Below are 19,819 nucleotides of genomic sequence, written 5' to 3' on the forward strand. Positions count from 1 at the left end.
ATTAACATTATTTCTTCTTTTTCTCTTTTAGTGAGACACATGTTTATTCAAACACAAGATACCCCAAATCCCAACAGTTTAAAGTTTATTCCTGGAAAACCAGTTCTTGAGACAAGGACCATGGATTTCCCCACACCAGCTACAGCATTTCGCTCCCCTCTGGCTAGGTATATTACTAGTTTTAACTTGCTTTTACCAAGAAACGTAATTAACTGACTTTGCGGTTAAGGCAGCTTTATTTAGCTATTGCATTTTTATGTGCACTGCATTTTTTTCAGAGGATACTTCCTTTTCATATAAGGGGTAAAAAACTAAGAATTGATATTAGGAAAGTCTTCTCCTGAAAAGTGATGTATTGAGAGATCTGTATCAAACTATATAATAAAAGCCTAATATGCTAACTGTCCAGTCGTCTGGACCAATCAAAGTGTAATATGCTACTGATATGCTAAAGCTCGCTATGATGTGCATTGACCACCAGGGGCCAGATGCTCTGACTGGTAGGTTAGCTTGCTGCTGGGGTACGGCCGATTGGGACTGAGCGAGATGGGTTGGACATGCCCTGGAGCCCTCCCGAGTCCCTCCCCAGCCCCGATTGTGCACCGCTGGGGTCCCTCGGCCTGGCCTGCGCCCTCTTGCAATCTGGGCTAAGGGCCCCCCCCCCCCCACCCCGCCACCCCAGTGCACAAATTTTGTGCACCGGGCCTCTAGTGATGATATAAAAATTTATATCTTTACTTAAGAAAAATAATCCATCAAAATGATAATATGGTTAATTTCTATTCTAAATCTTTATTTTTTAAGATATATTTTATTGATTTCAGAGAGGAAGGGAGAGGGAGAAAGAGATAGAAACATCAATGATGAGAGAGAATTATCAATCGGCTGCATGCCCCCTACTGGGGATCGATCCTGCAACCCAGGCATGTGACCTGACTGGGAATCGAACTGTGACCCCCTGGTTCATAGGTCGAAGCTCAACCAACTGAGCCACATGGACCAGGGCTCCATTCTAAATCTTTAAAACTGTTTTTAATAAGGAATGAAAGCTTACTTGTTTAATTCTTAAGGATAGCTGAATTTCTAGATGTCTCAAATGGAGTCACTTAGAAAATATTCCACTCACAACTATAAATTATAATAGTTATCAGATATGGGATGATTTAAAAACAAAACAAAACTATTCAGTTAAGTCCTGGCTGGCGTGGCTCACTAGGTTGGAGTGTTGTCTGTGATTTCCCAGGAGGCATATACCAGGTTGTAGGTTCGATCCCCAGGAGGCAACACATCGATGCTTCTCTTTTTTTCTCCCTTCCTCTCCTTAAATCAATTAAAAAACCAAACTACTCAGTTGAGACAGTTTTTAAATTCACTAAGTAGAGACAAGTTAAGTATATATCAGACGATAAAGCATAAACAATAAAATCATTGGAATGTAACTCTTTTTAGCTGATAGCTAAAGAAATTATTTATAATAAGAGTCAGTATCAATTGACATTTTTAGTAAGCTGTGCCTGATACTGATTACCGAGGATATTTGGAAAATATCACTTAAATAATTTTCTCCATATATACCCTTTTTTTAAATCTCATTTAGGGGGGTCAGAAATATGCTTATCTCAAGAATGGTTTTAAAAATCTCTAATTAATAAAAATACATATCTCCTTGACCTAAACATGCTGCTTGTCAGAATATACCTTAGAGCATTTGTTTTTTATAATTTTTGATTCAGACCACAATAAGAAATGTTTTATGTTATGACTCAATACACACATCACATACACATATATAGATATACAGGTATCCATATATATGTGAACATAGACACACACAATATATATATATGTACACATGTATGTGTATGTTTGTATGAAACAAGTGTTTGATGGGACATTTTTGCCCTTTCGATGTGTGATGCATTCTTATATTTTGTTTCTTCTTTTTATTTTATTCTGTTCTGTTTTATTAGATAAAATTTTCATCACTACATAATTTTTTTTTTAAATATATTTTATTGAATTTTTACAGAGAAGAAGGGAGAGGGACAGAGAGCCAGAAACATCGATGAGAGAGATCGATCAGCTGCCTCCTGCACGCCCCCCAGTAGGGATGTGTCTGCAACCAAGGCACACGCCCCCGACCGGAACCGAACCCGGGACCCTTGAGTCCGCAGGCCGACGCTCTATCCACTGAGCCAAACCGGTCCGGCGTCACTACATAATTGATTTCACAACCTGCTGGTGGGCTTGAAAAATACTCTCTAGAGCAGCGGTTCTCAACCTGTGGGTCGCGACCCCTTTGGGGGTCGAATGACCCTTTCACAGGGGTCGCCTAAGACCATCGGAAAACACATACATAATTACATATTGGTTTTGTGATTAATCACTATGCTTTAATTATGTTCAATTTGTAACAATGAAAATACATCCTGCATATCAGATATTTACATTACGATTCATAACAGTAGCAAATTTCAGTTATGAAGTAGCAGCGAAAATAATTTTATGGTTGGGGGTCACCACAACATGAGGAACTGTATTAAAGGGTTGCGGCATTAGGAAGGTTGAGAACCACTGCTCTAGAGAATACCTGCATATGTACACAAGGTGTGTGCAAGGAGGTTCATTGTAGCCTTATTGGTGGGGGAATAAGTTAGCAACAACCAAAATATTCATCAGTAGGAAGAATTAGATAAACATTGTTCATCCATAGTCTTCACATATTAAAAAGGATGAGAGGGACCCATATTTACCATCACAGAATGACCTCTAAGACATACTGTTAAGTGAAGAAAGCAAGTTTCAGGACAGTAAGTGCAATATGATTATTATATGTCTAAAAACAAAAAAACAAAACATATGCCTCACAAAGGCTTGCACATAAATCTACATAGTAGCATTATCTGTAGTAACCTCATCCCCAAAAATCTGAAATGTCCATCAACTGTGGAATGACTAAACAGATTATAAATGCCCAAATACTAGTAATGTAATACTACTCGACATAAAGTAGAACTGTGATGGTGAACCTATGACACGCGTGTCAGAGGTGACATGTGAACTCATTTTTTTTTTGGTTGATTTTTCTTTGTTAAATCGCATTTAAATATATAAAACAAATATCAAAAATATAAGTCTTTGTTTTGCTGTGGTTGCAAATATCAAAAAATTTCTATATGTGACACGGCACCAGAGTTAAGTTAGGGTTTTTCAAAATGCTGACACGCCGAGCTCAAAAGGTTCGCCATCACTGAAGTAGAATGAACTATTGATACAAAAAAACAAGGATGACTCTCAAAAGCATTATGATAAGTGAAAGAAGCCAAACTCAAAGACTGTATGATTTCATTAATATGAAACTCTAGAAAGACAAAGCAGTAGTGCCATAAAGACTAATAGTTACCAGGGTGACAGATGTGCTAACTGACCTTATTGTGGTAATCATTTCACAGTATATATGTATATCAAGTCATCATGTTGTGCACCTTCAACTTACACAGTGTTTTATGTCAGTTATATTTCAGCGAAGCTAGAAACATTTTTTAAAGCAAAAGTAAAAAGTTATTTTCATAAAACAAAAGTTAATAGAACATGGAGGTAAAGCAAGAGGGCTGAATGCAAAGGGAAATGAGGGATCTTTTGCAGTAATAAAAATGTTTAATATTTTTATTGTGGGATTGCTTGATTGTAGGGAAAGATGATAAAACAAGATTGGCCATGACTTGAAACTGATGATGGGTACATGGAAGTTCTTTTCTTTTTCTCTGTACTTTTGTTTATGTGTAAACTTTTCATAATTAAACATTTTATTATCTCTTATTTTTTTCACAGGCAATTATTTAGGATTGAAGGAGTAAAAAGTGTCTTCTTTGGACCAGATTTCATCACTGTCACAAAGGTAAACATAGGGGGATATAAAATAAGATGTGAAGCATTTTTAGTTTTCCTGAGTCAAATGCTCTCCAGAATTTCCATTCTTAATGTATTTTATACATACCGTTACCTAAAAAAAACCTCAAGTTAAGTTTACTTCTCACATTTCTTAAGTTAATTATTTAATATAATTTCCAGATCCCTCATTTTTTAAAAGGGAAAAATTTGAGCTTCAAGATTGTATAGGTAGCCTACAGCAGGGCCAAGACTTAACCTTGACAAGTCTAGAATTTAGGCTTCCAAGTATTATTTTTACTAATTTTTATTTAAATTGATAGAGTAAAAAGAGAAGGAAATAAATAATCACACAAAATATATATTTGACCAACAGAATGATTGAATATATATATCTCCTTTCAAAGCGGGCACTTACATCATGGCATCTGACCCATTCTACTGTCCTGCAGTAACCCTTCAGAGTTTCATCCATAAAAGCAGTGGACTCTAAGTTCTTACGTTACCCATTGCAACAGCTAACATGGCATCTGCTAGAAAAGGCTGTTTCATATTTAAGTCTACTAGGTTAATGAGATATGAACTATTTAAATTTGAACTATGTATCCTTTTAAATCAGTTGATATGTATACACCAAATTTAATCATTTGTATAATTTCCATCAAAATAAAAAGTATTCTTTCAACTCCTCTAAAGTAATTTTAAAGGATTACTCTGACTTCTTCATGTACCAAAAAGTGGACATATTGGGTTAGTCCACTAACATGTTACATCTAGTCCAGTATTCTTTTGTAGCTGTTTCTCAGAAAGTCCTTTCTTGACCATATTTGTAAAAGTGTCACTTCTCCCAGGAGCTTATTGCCCTGTTCATTTTATTTTTCTTCAAAAAAAAAAAAATATATATTTGATTTTAGAGAGGAAGGGAAAGGCAGAGAAAGATAGATACATCAATGATGAGAGAGAATCATTGATTGGCTGCCTCCTGCACACCCCCTACTGGGGAACAAGCCCGCAACCCGGGTATGTGCCCTGACCAGGAATCCAACTGTGACCTCCTGATTCATAGGTCCCCGTGAAATCATTGAGCCACACCAGCTGGGCCCTTGTTCGTTTTCTTCATCGTGCTTATCTTAATCATATTTTTTTATTTTTATTCCCTGTCTTTCCTGCACTAGAATATAAACTCTGTAAAGATAAAAATTGTCCATCTTTTAAAGACCCCTAGAACAACAACAACATCAAAAACAAACAAACAAAAAGAAAAAAAGATCACCTAGAACAATGCCTGGCACCTAGTACACTCAAATACATTTTTCTAGAAGGAAACAGTGTCTAAATTGAATTTTTAGCCTTCAAGTGGCTTCCCACAAATGTAGGATCATAGTGAGCAAATCTGTGTTAACTAATCCCTGGTCTTTTCAGTTAGAGACACTGGCCTATCCTTGTTATTCAGTTTTCTTTCTTTGATATTTTTTGAGGGAGAAAAAAGGACCAACATTTATTTAATATCTCTAACATGTGGGCTATGGCATGAATGCTTTACATATATTATCTGGTTTAATTCTTGCAACTAGTCTTTATTTTACAAGCAGGAAATTATGTATTTATTTTAAGCCACTTTTATTTAGTTCTTTAACATATAGTCTATGCTATATAAAATTTTTTTAGATAAAAACATGTGATTATATCTTACAGGGTTTTTATTCTTGATTTGATTTTGGTAAGTCATCTTTTATTTCCCTTCCCCTTCATAATTTAGTTACCCTTTTTGAAATTTCTTCAGCTCCACTAGTTTTTCTTAATGACATGACAGCTAATAAATAATATTCCAAATGAGGGCACACATTGATGTTTAATAGGTAGAATAGCAGACTGCATTTGTTTTCTTTCAGTTAACCTTCCACATTATGGACTATTCCATTTACCTGACATCTTTAGTGATTTCCTGTTTCCCTTTTGATCTGTAATTGATAATTCTGAGGCTTCTTTATGCATCATTTATCATTTTTTTCTAAATGTGTAAGTGTATTTTCAGCTTATATGCTGCCTTTTTGTCTCATTCAACTTGAGGAAATTTTTCTTTTTGTTACCAAGATTTCCTTACTCAGTAGAACCCAATGTTTATTGAAGATCTGAGGTAGCCCTTTGGTCCATCTTCCAAATAATTTTTTAGAACATTACCTCTAACTAGTTCCCATTCCCAATCACTAAAGCATGTCACTAGTTTTGCTTTTGTATCCATAGCAGTGCCCACTTATCTCCGCTCTGAGTACTGCCTTTAAATTGGTTCTTAATCTATTAAAATATCATTCTTATGCATGTAGCCTCAATTTTTTGTAGTCTTTAAGCATAGACCCTAGCCAACAGTTTCCTGAGAGTCTGAGTAGACTTCATCTAATAGTTTTTCCTTCTAGAAAAACTATTTCCTTTTCTTTTTAAAAAATTATTTTTAAATCCTCACCTGAGGAGGTAGGTGTGTGTGTGTGTGTGTGTGTGTGTATTTTTGAATTGATTTAAAGAGAGAGAGAGAGAGGAACATCAATGTGTGAGAGAAACATTGATTGGTTGCCTCCTATACACACCCCGACTGGAGATTGAACCCGAAACCTAGATATGTGCCTTGACCGGGAATTGAATCCGCAACCATTTTGGTGTACGGGATGACATTCAACCAATTGAGGTACCTGGTCAGACTAAAGAGCTCTCCTTTAAAAAACTAAAACAATAGCCCAGCCAGCAAGGCTCAGTGGTTGAGCGTCGACCTATGAACCAGGAGGTCATGGTTTAATTCCCAGTCAGGGCACATGCCTGGGTTGTGGGCTTAATCCCCAGTAGGGGGCATGCAGGAGGCAGCCAATCAATGATTCATTTTCATCATTGATGTTTTTCTCTCTCCCTCTCCCTTCTTCTCTGAAATCAATAAAAATATTAAAAAACAAACCTAAAACAATATATCCTGCCTTTCTCTTTTTAGATATTAGTACTATTTAGGTATTTAAGAATTATACCTTTTTTTTTTTTTCTTTAATGGAATCAACTAGTCGGTCAGATTTGGGGGTGAAATAGTTATCGATTCTTTCTTGAGGATACTGGTCTTTTTCTTTTGTATATGATTGATTTTTTTACAGAGAGGAAGGGAGAGGGATAGAGAGTTAGAAATATTGATGAGAGAGAAATATCGATCAGCTGCCTCTTGCACACTCCCTACTGGGGATGTGCCCGCAACCAAGGTACATGCCCTTGACCAGAATCGAACCTGGGACCCCTGAGTCCGCAGGCTGTCGCTCTATCCACTGAGCCAAACCGGTTAGGGCGAGGATATGGTCTTGTTGACAGTTCACAAGTCTTTTAGCCCAGTAGCCATGGATAAGACATGTTAGAAGTTTTGGTTCTACAGTTGTGTCATTGGATTTTGTCAATACTCTTAAGTAATATATGTAAATTGAATTTTTTAATAGTTGTCAGATATCATGTATTTGATCAAACAGTTATATCCTATTTAAAAGAATGGGATATTTCTTTATCCTCTTTATATATATTTTAATTTTAATTATTGATTTTTTTTAGAGCGAGAGGAAAAGAGAAATACATTGTGTTGTTCCACTTATTTATTTATTCATTAGTTGATTTTTTTTTTAATTCAGCCCTTTAAAAAATCTTAAAATTTTTAAAAATATTTATTGACTGATTTTTAGAGAGAGAGAGAGGAAGGGGGAGAGAGACAGACAGACAGGCATTGATTTTTTCCACTTGTTTATGCATTCATTGGTTGATTCTTATATCTGCCCTGACTGGGGATTGAACCTGCAACCTTGACATATTGGGACAACACTCTAACTAACTGAGCTACCTGGCCATTCTTTTATTTTTTTGTTAATCATCACCTGAGGATATTTTTTCCATTTTTAGAGACAGTGGAAGGGAGGTTGGGAGGGAGGGGGAGAGAAACATTGATTGGTTGCCTCCCGCACACACCCCTACTGGGGCTGGGGATGGAACCTGCAACCCAGGTACATGCCTTTGACCGGGAATTGAACTCGAGACCCTTCAGTGTGCGGGCCGATGCTTTAACCACTGAACACACTGTCCAGCGCCAGCCAGGGCCTCTTTATCCTCATTAACATAGTCCTTATTCAGTATTTTAACTGTCTTTACATCATGAAAAAATATTTATCATTTTGATATCCCCTATATAGGGTATGATATACATACAGCACACTTAGTGTAAGTTTGATGAATGAATGCATGAATGAGAAATGTTCTAGGATTGTATCTTCTGAAAGTCATTATAAGCCATATTCTTTTTTTTTTTTTAACTTTTTTTTTTATTGATTTTTTTACAGAGAGGAAGGGAGAGGGATAGAGAGTTAGAAACATCAATGGGAGAGAAACATCGATCAGCTGCCTCCTGCACACCTCCTACTGGGGATGTGCCCGCAACCAAGGTACATGTCCTTGACCGGAATCGAACCTGGGACCCTTCAGTCCTCAGGCCGACGCTCTATCCACTGAGCCATACCAGTTAGGCTAAGCCATATTCTTTAAGAACTGGACCTGACATGTATTCTCCAGAAATGAGTACTGTTGCATAGTACAGGATATATATATAAATAAAGATGCTTAAAAGATACGAAGTCTTGTTTTATATTTGTCTATGCCCTCGGGTAGAAATTTTAGCATTTTTCTTTAAATATTTACAGGAAAGTGAAGAGTTAGACTGGAATTTACTGAAACCAGATATTTATGCAACAATCATGGATTTCTTTGCATCTGGCTTACCCTTAGTCACTGAGGAAACATCTTCAGGAGAAGCAGGTGATACATTGGGTAATTAATATTTATCATTTTTTTAAAAAAAGCTTTTCTACATTCTTCTCATTTGTTTTGATTTCAGAAATCATGGATGTACAGATTTTTATCATTGTACTATATTTAGCTCTAGAACCAATTCCGAGGAAATAAAATTTCATATATACTAGTTTTGCCCATCGTTTTTGAAAATCTGTAAATAAATTGAATCTGTTACACAAAAGTAAATTTTTCAATTATAAAAATTTTCAAACATACAGAAAATAGTATAAAGCTTACCAATTTGTCTCCTCTCAGATTTAACAAATGTTAATTTTTGACTATAATTGCTTTAAACCCATATTTTAATAAAATATTAAAGACACAGCCAAAGCCCTACAACCCCCATCCTTCTTCCCTTTCTGCTTCCAGAGATGTTTGTAAACTCTGTTTGTTTTAAAATTTTTCCCCCCAAATCTATTTTTACTGATTTAAGAGAGGAAGGGAGAGAGAGGGAAACATCAATGATGAGAGAGAATCCTCGATCGCTGCCTCCTGCACACCCCCTATTGGGGATCGAGCCCCCAACCCGGCATTTGCTCTTGACCATAATCAAACTTGGGACCTTTCAGTCTGCAGGCTGACACTCTGTCCACAGAGCCAAACCAGGTAGGGCTAAACTCGGTTTGTTTTAAAACATTTATTATAAATACAAGTCTCTGCAGGGAATATATAACATTGGTTTTTGTTTTTCAACTTTAAATAACTTGTGTTATATGCACCTTTTCTCTTTTTCACTGAGTATAACATTTTGAAATACATCCATTTTGAAAAAATGTAGTTCTATTTAGTTTAAGTGCTGGATAATTATATGAATAAACTACAGTTAATTATTTTGTTTCTTATGTTGAAGTGAATTATTTGTGCAATTTTTATTACAAATATTGCAGTGGGCATCTTTGTACTGTCTCTTTGTGCATATGTGGAGAGTTTCTGTAGCATATATTCCTTTTTTCCCCCCATTGATTTCAGATAGAGTGGAAGAGGAAGAGAGGGAGGAGAGAGAGAGAGAGAGAGAGAGAGAGAGAGAGAGAGAGAGAGAGAGAGAGATCGATTGGTTGTCTCCCGCATGTGTCCCAACCAGTGCAGGTGGGAAGCAAACCTGCAACCCAGGTACATGCCCTTGATCAGGAATGGAACCCACAACTCTTTGGTGTGGGGGCAATGCTCTAACCACGGAGCACACCGGCCAGAGCATAGCGTATATTCCTAGAAATAGAATTGCTGTATTATAAATTGTTATAATGTACATACAAATCAGCAGTGTGTAAGAATTTACTTTCTTATATCTTTATTATCACTTAGTGTCTCACATTTTTTTAACCAGTATTTAAGTGTAAAATTGTGTCTTGTTTTAATTGCATTTCCTTGGTATTATGATACTGAGCCTGAAGGTTTTCATACATTTACTGGTCATTATTTTCCTTCTCAATATATTTCCTGTTCATAATCTTTGCCTATTTTTTAAAAATTGAATTATGTGTCTTTTTTGTATCAATTTTACCAGGTTTTTAAGTGTCAATTTTTTGTTAGTTTTTTTTTCTAGCAGATACCATGTCCATAACCACACCTTATTTTTTCTCTGTGTTTAGAATAGCTTTTGTCATTCAGAAATTTTTAAAGAAAATATGGAATGTTTCATGAATCTGTGTGTTGTCTTTGCTCATGGGCCATGCTAATCTTCTCTTTATCAATCCAATTTTAGTTTTTGTGTTGCCAAAGCAAACACAGTTTTTCTTTTTTAAAATATATTTTTATTGATTTCAGAGAGGAAAGAAGAGGGAGAAAGAGATAGAAACATCAGTGATGATAGAGAACTATTGATTGGCTGCCTCCTGCATGCCCCACACTGGGGATTGAGCCCACAACTCAGGCATATGCCCTGATCAGGAATCAAACCATGACCTCTTGGTTCATAAGTTGACACTCAAATACTGAGCCACACTGGCCTAGTGGCAGTTTTTCTTTTTAATGTAGTCACATATATTCATCTTTTCCTTTATGTGTTTGTGCTTTTTGTATTTTGTTGTAAATAAGTTATTTTGTGTAAAGGACTTAGAAGAGGAACTGCACATGGAGCTCAAGTATTAGCTCAAGTATTATATTTGTTGTTGATGAAGATTTTCCTTTCTCCAGTATCATAAAGATATTGTTATGTGTGTATGTGTATATACACACAAACATTTGCATAATGCCTTTAGATGGTACAGTTACATTTTCTAGGTATATACCTTAAATGAGTCTTATAAATGTACACAAGACAGCATGTAGAAGCATGTTCTTTGAAATATTTAAAAAATATATCAGCAGTGCCTAGCCAGTGTGGCTCAGAGGTTGAGCATTGATCCAGGAACCAAGAAGTCACTGGTTAGATTCCAGGTCAGGGCACATACCAAGTTTTGGGCTCGATCCCCAGTAGGGGGCGTGCAGGAGGCAGCTAATCAATGATTCTGTCTATATCTCTTTCCCTTCCTCTCTCTCTCTATCTCTCTAATCAATAAAAACATATTTAAAAAACATATGTCTCAGTAGTTAAAAGAAATGAACTAGATTGGAAGATACCAATATAAAAAGATATAAAAGGAAATATTAAGTGATAAAGGAAAAGTGGAGGGTATATTTATTTACACACACATATATGCCATTTATGCACGAAACAGTTATTTGTGTTTGTTTTTTTAAAATATATTTTCATTGATTTCAGATAGGAAGGGAGAAGGAGGGAGAGAAACCCAATGATGAAAGAGAAACATTGATAGGCTGCCTCCGGCATGTCTCCTACTGGGGATCGAGCCCAAAACGTGGGCATATGCCCTGACCTGGAATCTCACTGGTGACCTCTTGGTTCCTGGGTCGACAACCACTGAGCCACACCGGCCAGGCCAGTTAGTTGTGTTTTTGATGGGTATCTACATAAAGTTGATACGATATTTTGAGAGCCATTTGATTATGTCTACCAAATTTTAAAAATACATAAACCTGTTGACCCAAATATCCTATCACTAGAAATTTATTTTACAAATATACTTTAAAAAGTAAACTGATAAATACTTTACACAAGCATGCATGATGCAGGATTGTTAGAAATAGCAGTGAACTAGAAACAACTGAAATAAGAAACTAAAGACAAATTAATACAAAAATTTTTATGTATCTATTTTTAAAATTGAGAAATCTGTACATGATGATATGGTACATGATGTACCTTTAAGATATATTAAATAGAGAAAGTCAAGGTATAGAACAGTGTGTATTGTGGAATTTCATCTGTGTAAATATACACATGGAAATGTAAATATATAATAGAAGGGTGTTCACTAAACTCATGATAGTGGTTGCCTATGGAAGTGACAGTGGGGAACGGAACTTAGGCTTGCTGATGTAAGAGAATTTTATTTTTATTTTTATGTTTTTAAAAAAGATTCAAAGTTAATATAATCTAATATTGATAGTTGTTGCCTATGTTGTTGCTAGAAATCTAGGGTTTGTTATAGTGTAATTTGAATTGTCTACATTTTTAGTTTTCCTGATGGTAAATAAATTTCTCAAAAATATTTAAGACCAATAAAAAGGCATTGGTGAAAATCAGTATATAATCTTACAAAGTAAGAGAAAAACAAAAATGAAACAAAATTTAGAAACAACTTTTTGCTTAGACTTGGAGAACATTTTGGAAATTAGCATAAGGCTTACATCTATATTTAGTATGATCCTCATTTTGAAAACCACAAAATTAAGAAATTGAAAATGTAACTTAACTGAGAAAGTAGGTGTACCTTTTTGTCTCAAAGTTTCCATCAGTATCCAAACAACCTCTTTTTTTCTTTCACTTTTCAATCCTTGAGAATGAGGAAAGTTTACAAATGTATTGACCAAAAAACTGAAACCCTACTATCATTAGTAGGTTAAGTTATTTTGGCATACTCACTTTATTGCCAGATATTGAATTGATCAGTACTCCTTAATTTTTTTTCAGAGAATTGAAGGAATGATCTTTTCATTTCCCTCAAATCACTTTATCACCGTACCAAACTACATGTCCTGTGCTTTTATTTTTTTAACTAGAGGCCCAGTGTACAAAATTCGTGCACTGGGAGGGAGGGGTCCCTCAGCCCGGCCTGCACCCTCTCATAGTCTGGGAGCCCTTGGGGGATGTCCAGCTGCTGGCTTAGGCCCGCTTCCCACGGTCCTAAGCTGGCCCTCTTGCAGTCTGGGACCCCTTGCTCCTTAACGCCTGTCTGTGCACTGCTCCTTACCGCTTGGGTTGCTGCTCCTTAGCGCTGCCACGGAGGCAGGAGAGGCTCCCGCCATCACCGCTGCGCTCACCAGCCGTGAGCCTGGCTTCTGGCTGAGCAGCTCTTCCCCTGTGGGGGCGCATTGACCATCAGGGGGCAGCTCCTGCGTTAAGCGTCTGCCCCCTGGTGGTCAGTGTGCATCATAGCAACCAATTGTTCTGGTCATTCCACCATAACGGTTGCTTAGGCTTTTATTATATAGATGAAATATTAAAATTACTAGGTTAAAATTACCCTATTTTAATAGTACTTGTATTTGCCTGTTATGAAATGTCTACTGTTAATATGTTTTATTTGTAATTGTTTCTAGGATCTGAAGAAGATGATGAAGTTGTGGCAATGATTAAAGAACTATTAGATACAAGAATACGGTATGTGCTTATCTTTCTACTTGAGATCATATATACTGCAGAGCCAATTTTCATTATAGCAATTTACGTTTGGTTGTCTATGAGATTATATTAGAGTTTTAAAAGAAGTATAAGTTAATGTAAACCACAGAAGGTTACCATGATAGTTGTCTATATTCACTCCAAATTTTAAAACTATCTAAACATAATCAGTAAAGTACTTTATCTTTCACAGTTACCATTTAGGTTTGATGTTGTTATAATACCAAATTTCTGAGAAAAAAAAATTAGTTTAATAGTGTTTGGGAAGATTGTGAGGAGAGGATTACTTATATTTTAGGCTATTATCCATAAAGAATAAAATTAACTAAGTAGAGAACTTCCTGCTCTGATTTTTTGCTTGTAGCAGACCAATGGCCCTGGTGTTAAGTCCCAGAAAAGCTAGGTAAGATACAATTTTAAAAAAAATTGTGTGTGAAGACATTAAATAGCTAACAAAGCAAACAAGATCTGGTAGGGAAGAAAGCACATTGAGGCTTCCCTCTGGGCATTTGCTGATTCTTGGTGTGAGGCTAGAGAAACTGGCTTGGGGCAGCTGCTAAGAATCAGAAAACCATATAGCTTTTAGCAAATTTGTTGAAATGGAAGACAACAATTAAAATTCTGGGTCAATAAAGCTTTGACTTAAAGGGCCAAGATCCTAGAGAGAAGTTAAGAAAAAGTAAGCCAAACACTCAGAGGTTCTCTCCACATGGCACGTGCTTATTCTTAGCTGTGTAAGAGAAGAGACCAAGAGGTCAAACAAAAAGCAGTTGGAACACTAAACAGAGTTTTGACAGTTGTACGGTTCTGGAGTAACAAAAATTGGAGTTTAGGACCAGTCAAGGAGGGTTGGGCCTCAAGAAACATCCAGACTCTTAGTTGGGTTCCCTATAGGACTATACCGTTGAAATGGGGGCAAACCAGAGGTAGACCATGGTCAAGAAAGAAATCACAAAGGAAATTTAAAATAGAATACATATCTGCATCACTTTTGAGTTTTTTCAAAAATAGTTTTTTTGACAGGATACAAGAAAAATCACGGAAAAAAACATTAATTAGACTACAGTAGAATTATGACTCTCTTCATCAAAAGATGCCATTTACAGTGAAAAGCAAAGCACAGAGTAGAAGGTATTTATAATACATACTAGAGGCCCAGTGCACAAAAATTTGTGCACTCGGTGGGGAGAGGGGGTCCCTCAGCCCGGCCTGTGCCCTCTCGCAGTCTGGGACCCCTCGGGAAATAACGACCTGCTGGCTTAGGCCTGCTCCCAGGTGGCAGAGGGCAGGCCCAATCCCTAGGTGCAGCCCCTGGTTGGGCTCAGAGTAGGGTCGATTGGGGAGTTGGGGCGCTTCCCCCTGTCATGCACAGAGCAGGGCAGATCAGGAGGTTGCGATGCCACCCTCAGTCACGCTCAGGGTAGGGCCAATTGGGGGGTTGGGGCACCGCCCCCTGTCACACTCAAGGCAGGGTCGATGGGGAGGTTGCGGCGCCACCCCGTCACGCACAGAGCAGGGCCCATCAGGGGGTTGGGGAGCTCCCCCCTGTCATGCACAGAGCAGGGCGGATCAGGGGGTTGGGGCGCCGCCCTCCATCACCCAAAGAACAGGGCCGATCAGGGGATTGGGGCGCCGCCACTCTCACACTCAGGGCAGGGCCGATGGGGAGGTTATGGCTCTACCCCGTCACACACGGAGCAGGGCCCGTTGGGGCTGGGCGGTTCGGGCGCCGCACCCTGTCACACACAGAGCAGGGCCGATCAGGGGGTTGGGGCGCCATACCCTGTCACACACAGAGCCGCAGGGTAATCAGGGGTTTGGGGAGCTCCCCCCTATCAGGCACAGAGCAGGGCTGATCAGGGGGTTGGGGCGCCTTCCCCTGCCATGAACAGAGCAGGGCGGATAGGGAGGTTGTGGCCCTGCCCCCTGTCACACACAGAGCCACAGGGTGATCAAGGGGTTTGGGCGCTGCCCCCTGTCACCCTGATCCCGGTGCCGGGAGCCTCTCAGCTCTGCTGATCCCGGTACTGGGAGGCCTCGCGGCTCCGCTGATCCCAGTGCTGGGAGGCATATTACCCTTTTACTATATAGCATAGAGGCCTGGTGCACAGGTGGGGGCCGGCTGGTTTGCCCTGAAGGGTGTCCTGGATCAGGGTGGGGGTCCCCACTGGGGTGCCTGGCCAGCCTGGGTGAGGGGATGATGGCTGTTTGCAGCTGGTCACACACCATTCAGGGTGGGGGTCCCCACTGGGGTGCCTGGCCAGTCTGGGTGAGGGGCTGAGGGCTGTTTTCAGGCTGGCGGGTGACTGAAGCTCCCAACTGCTCCTTTTTTTCTTTTTTTTCTTTTTTATTCTGGGCCAGCTTTAGCTCTGGCTCCAGCTCTGAGGCCTCTGCTGCTGAAAGCAGGTATTTGGTTTGTTTGGGTTTTATACTCGAAACTCTGTATCAACTCCAGCTCTGAGATCCTGGCTGGCTGAAAGCAGGTTTCTGGGGTTTTGTTTAGCTTCTATATTTGTAAACATTGTTACAAACTGCAGGCTCAGAGGCCGGGGAACGTTGGTTTCCTCCTTCACTAAAGCAAGCAAGCCTCATGTTAGTTTCAAGCTGCCTGGCTGTCGGCCGCCATCTTGGCTGGCAGTTAATTTGCATATCTCGCTGATTAGCCAATGGGAAGGGTAGCAGATGTACGCTAATTACCATGTTTCTCTTTTATTAGATAGGATATGACAGACTATATTTTAAAACTCTTACAATTTGTTAAGAAAACAAATATTCAGAGACTGAAGCAGTCTCTTCATGAAAGCACTGGAGCAGCTACTCAAAAACTATAGTAGCCAAATGGCCACTAGACACGAGAAAGTGCTCAACCTCATTAGTCATTGTGAATATTCTAATTAAAGCCACAATGAACTATCACTGCACATCCACTAGAATGGTTAAGATAATTAAGATTGACAACACCAATTGCTATTGAGGATGTAGAGCAACAGGAACTCTCTTATACCACTGGTGGGAATGTAAGTTTATATAACTCTGGAAAACTATTTAGCCTTTTCTGCTAAATCTGAACATATGCATATCCTTTTCACCCAAGGATGTGTTTATTTATTTGAGAAAATTAATTGAATTGATTGTACGTGATTTCTACAATTTTTTTATTAATGTTATATTTCAATGAAAAGTTGAAATAGAAAAAGAAAGCTAGCATGTGTCAAATTCTCTGTATTCACCCTAAACAAATTGAGTATATCTTAGGTAATTACTATAATTATTAGGAAATTTGAAATTTTAAATGCTGAAAAAAATTAATAAGCAAGACTAAATACAAAAAGTAGAGCATATATTTATATGAATAAAAGTGACAAAATTAAAATTATGAGACTAGCCTCATTTCTCTATTGTAAAAGTAACTCTGACTTTGTAAATATACCAATACAAAATCTAAGCTCTTAGTTATATTAAATTTTTTTGATTAAATTTTTTTGAAAATTTCTATTCTCTTAAATATCACAAATATACTGTGACCACAGGCCAACTGTGCAGGAAGATGGAGGAGATGTAATATATAAGGGCTTTGAAGATGGTATCGTACAGCTGAAACTCCAAGGTTCTTGTACCAGCTGCCCTAGTTCAATCATTACTCTGAAAAATGGAATTCAGAACATGCTGCAGTTTTATATTCCAGAAGTAGAAGGCGTAGAACAGGTATGCCAATATTATGTGATGGTTTTAATATTAAAATATCAAATAGATTTAAAATAAACATTTGAGAAGAAAAGAAATTCATGACCTGACATTTTCTTCAAGGGCTGGATCTTAGTGTTATAATCTTTATCAGACTTTATGACTCTTTAATTTAGAATTAACTTTAGTGTTATGAATACCTACTGTGTGCCAGGCATTTTTACAAATATTACTTCATTTAATCTTCTAATAGTATGGTATATTAATAGATTTAAAAACAAACATTTTGTTCCATTTTCTGCCATATGCCTTTTCCTTTTTTTGGCCATATCCCTTTTAGAAAATTACATTAGTTGACACTGTGGACAAAGGAACATTTTTGTTTACTTGTCCAGGGTGGGGTGATGAATTGGCTGTCAGATTGTAAACTTGAATTGGCATTTAATTGTAGTAGGTTTGGTGAAGAGAAAAAAAATTCTTCAGTTTATATAACTCTCTTCCTTACCAAAGGAGTTGTTCTTTATTATTTGAGTAATATATTAACTCATGAAAAGACATTAATTTTATTTTTTTCTTCAAGTATTCATTAATTTTATGAACTTACTAGAAATGAAAGTCTTAACCTTTCTCTAAGGTTTGAAATGAATTTTTATCTGAGTAAGATAAAATAGTTGCCAATATATTTTGTTTACTTACTTTTTGGGGGGGATTCATTTTTCTTTAAAAATTTTTTTGATTGATTTTTAGAGAGGGAGAGGAAGGAAGAGATAGAGAAAAACATCAATTTATTGTTCCACTTATTTTTTAATATATATTTTTTATTGATTTCAGAGAGGAAGGGAGAGCGATAGAAACATCAATGATGAGAGAGAATCATTGATTGGCTGCCTCTTGCAAGCCCCCCACTACAGGGAATCGAGCCTGCAACCCAGGCATGTGCCCTTAGCCAGAATCCAACCTGGGACCCTTTAGTCCGTAGGCTGATGCTTTATCCACTGAGCCAAACCAGCGAAAGCTTCCACTTATTTATGTATTCATTGGTTGATTCTTGCATGTGCCCTGATGGGGGATCGAACTGGAAACCTTGGCATATCTGGGCGACACTAACCAATTAAGCTACCCGGCCAGGGCTCAGAATTCATTTTTCTAATGTATATTTTTACAGTTTGGTATAGAACCCCAGAATATATTTAAATAAATAAGATGCTGTTTTGTTAGGGAGGGGGGTAATCAATTACATTAGTCTTATGACTAGGAAATACCAATTAATCTTTATAGTCTTCTCTGACCAGCTGAGACTCTGCTATTGCCTCTTTTGGGACAAGGAGACCAGAGCTTTTAATTAATTTGCTAATATTCAGTTTGCTTCTATGTTGTTAGGATACCAGGTTACTATGCAAACCTTGTGCTTTGGGGCTGTTGATAGATTTATTTTTATTGACTTGCATTATTATAGAATAGAGTATTTCAGGTAAGAAAGTAATGTTAAAAACAATAAAATAGCAATTTCTAATTATTTTCTTAATTCTTAAATTCTCTTTGTTTTCTTTCTTTCTTTTTTTTGGTTCTAGGTTATGGAAGATGAATCAAATGAAAAAGAAACAAATTCACCTTAAAATATTTTGAGTTTTTTTTGGGGCCCAGCAATCGGACTTATTGATACTGTATACCTTGCTTTTATTATTAACTGCTAAGGAACTGTAGATTAATAAAATATGCCCTTTCTTCAGAGAATGATATATAAATAGTGCATGTTTACTTGACCTCATATGAGTTATTTATAATATCCTGAATCATTTTCTGTACACATGAATTTTATTCAGGGATATTTTATTTTTGTTAGTCATTTTTCATGGTTAATTCTTTGCGTAATGTTTGAAGCAGTTTAAAATACATTTTACCTCATCTCATTTATTTATTTTTAAAATACAGAAGTGAATAGGGAGAATATACTTTAAAAAATATTCTAAATGGCTTAGCTTTTGTGAGATGTTTGAAACTATTTTTAATGAATTTTTTATCTTGTTAAAAAAACCCCAACTAAACAGTTTTGGTTTAAACAATTTTGGTTTAAACAATTTTGGTTTAAAAATGATATCGGGCTGCCCTGGCTGGTGTGGCTCAGTTGTTTGAGCATTGTCCCATGCACTGAAAGGTGGCCAGTTTGATTCCTGGTCAGGGTACATGCCCAGGTTGTGGGTTTGAGACAAAAAACACACACACACACATGCACACACAAACAAATCATAATGCTGAATATTGATTAAAACAAAAACAGATTCCAGAATATAGAAAAAAAATTAATTAATTATAAGACAGTGCAGGCTGAATTGAGAAAAACTGCCTTAGCATGGTCAGGCTTTACCTTATGAAGCAGAATCTCTCTGAAATAAAGATGAGAAGCTGATCTGGTCCTTTTATTGGCTTCTGACTCAGAGATTTATAGTCTGTGCCATGCCAGAAATTTGGACAATTATCTCTCTACTATAGGAGTACTGCTTTTTAAGATAGCCTACATAGCAAATTATCCTCTCTCCTTTTCTGTAGTAATTCAGAGACAACATTTCACAAACAATATCAGGAAAAGAAATATGGGTATATTACATCTCTGGATTTCTGGTCTCCAAAAGTACAGAGATTAAGATAGGGACGGAAACAGGAAGAACTCCAGCAGTTGTGAATGCCAAGATTGAAGTTTTTATTTTTGTTCTT

At 37.3% G+C, this 19,819-nt stretch overlaps 1 protein-coding gene across 6 annotated transcripts in view; it reads left to right on the top strand.

Annotated features, from left to right (window-relative positions):
* NFU1 (NFU1 iron-sulfur cluster scaffold) overlaps positions 1-18,841 on the top strand; it is a 31,836-nt gene extending 12,995 nt beyond the window's left edge. For 4 of the 6 annotated variants that reach the window (XM_081101253.1, XM_081101250.1, XM_081101254.1 and 1 more), the window contains exons 3-8: positions 32-167; positions 3,832-3,898; positions 8,589-8,703; positions 13,342-13,402; positions 16,954-17,128; positions 18,679-18,841. In XM_081101253.1, coding sequence (XP_080957379.1) covers positions 32-167; positions 3,832-3,898; positions 8,589-8,703; positions 13,342-13,402; positions 16,954-17,128; positions 18,679-18,723 — 599 coding nt within the window. In that variant the 3' untranslated portion in view covers positions 18,724-18,841. Of the gene's footprint in view, positions 1-31; positions 168-3,831; positions 3,899-8,588; positions 8,716-13,341; positions 13,403-16,953; positions 17,129-18,678 lie in introns of all 6 variants that reach the window. The other 2 variants (XM_081101249.1, XM_081101251.1) reach the window with 1 other exon arrangement.
* The last annotated feature ends 978 nt before the right edge of the window (positions 18,842-19,819 follow it).

Source organism: Myotis nattereri, assembly GCF_964212035.1.
Source record: "Myotis nattereri genome assembly, chromosome: 10".
NCBI classification, from domain to species: domain Eukaryota; kingdom Metazoa; phylum Chordata; class Mammalia; order Chiroptera; family Vespertilionidae; genus Myotis; species Myotis nattereri.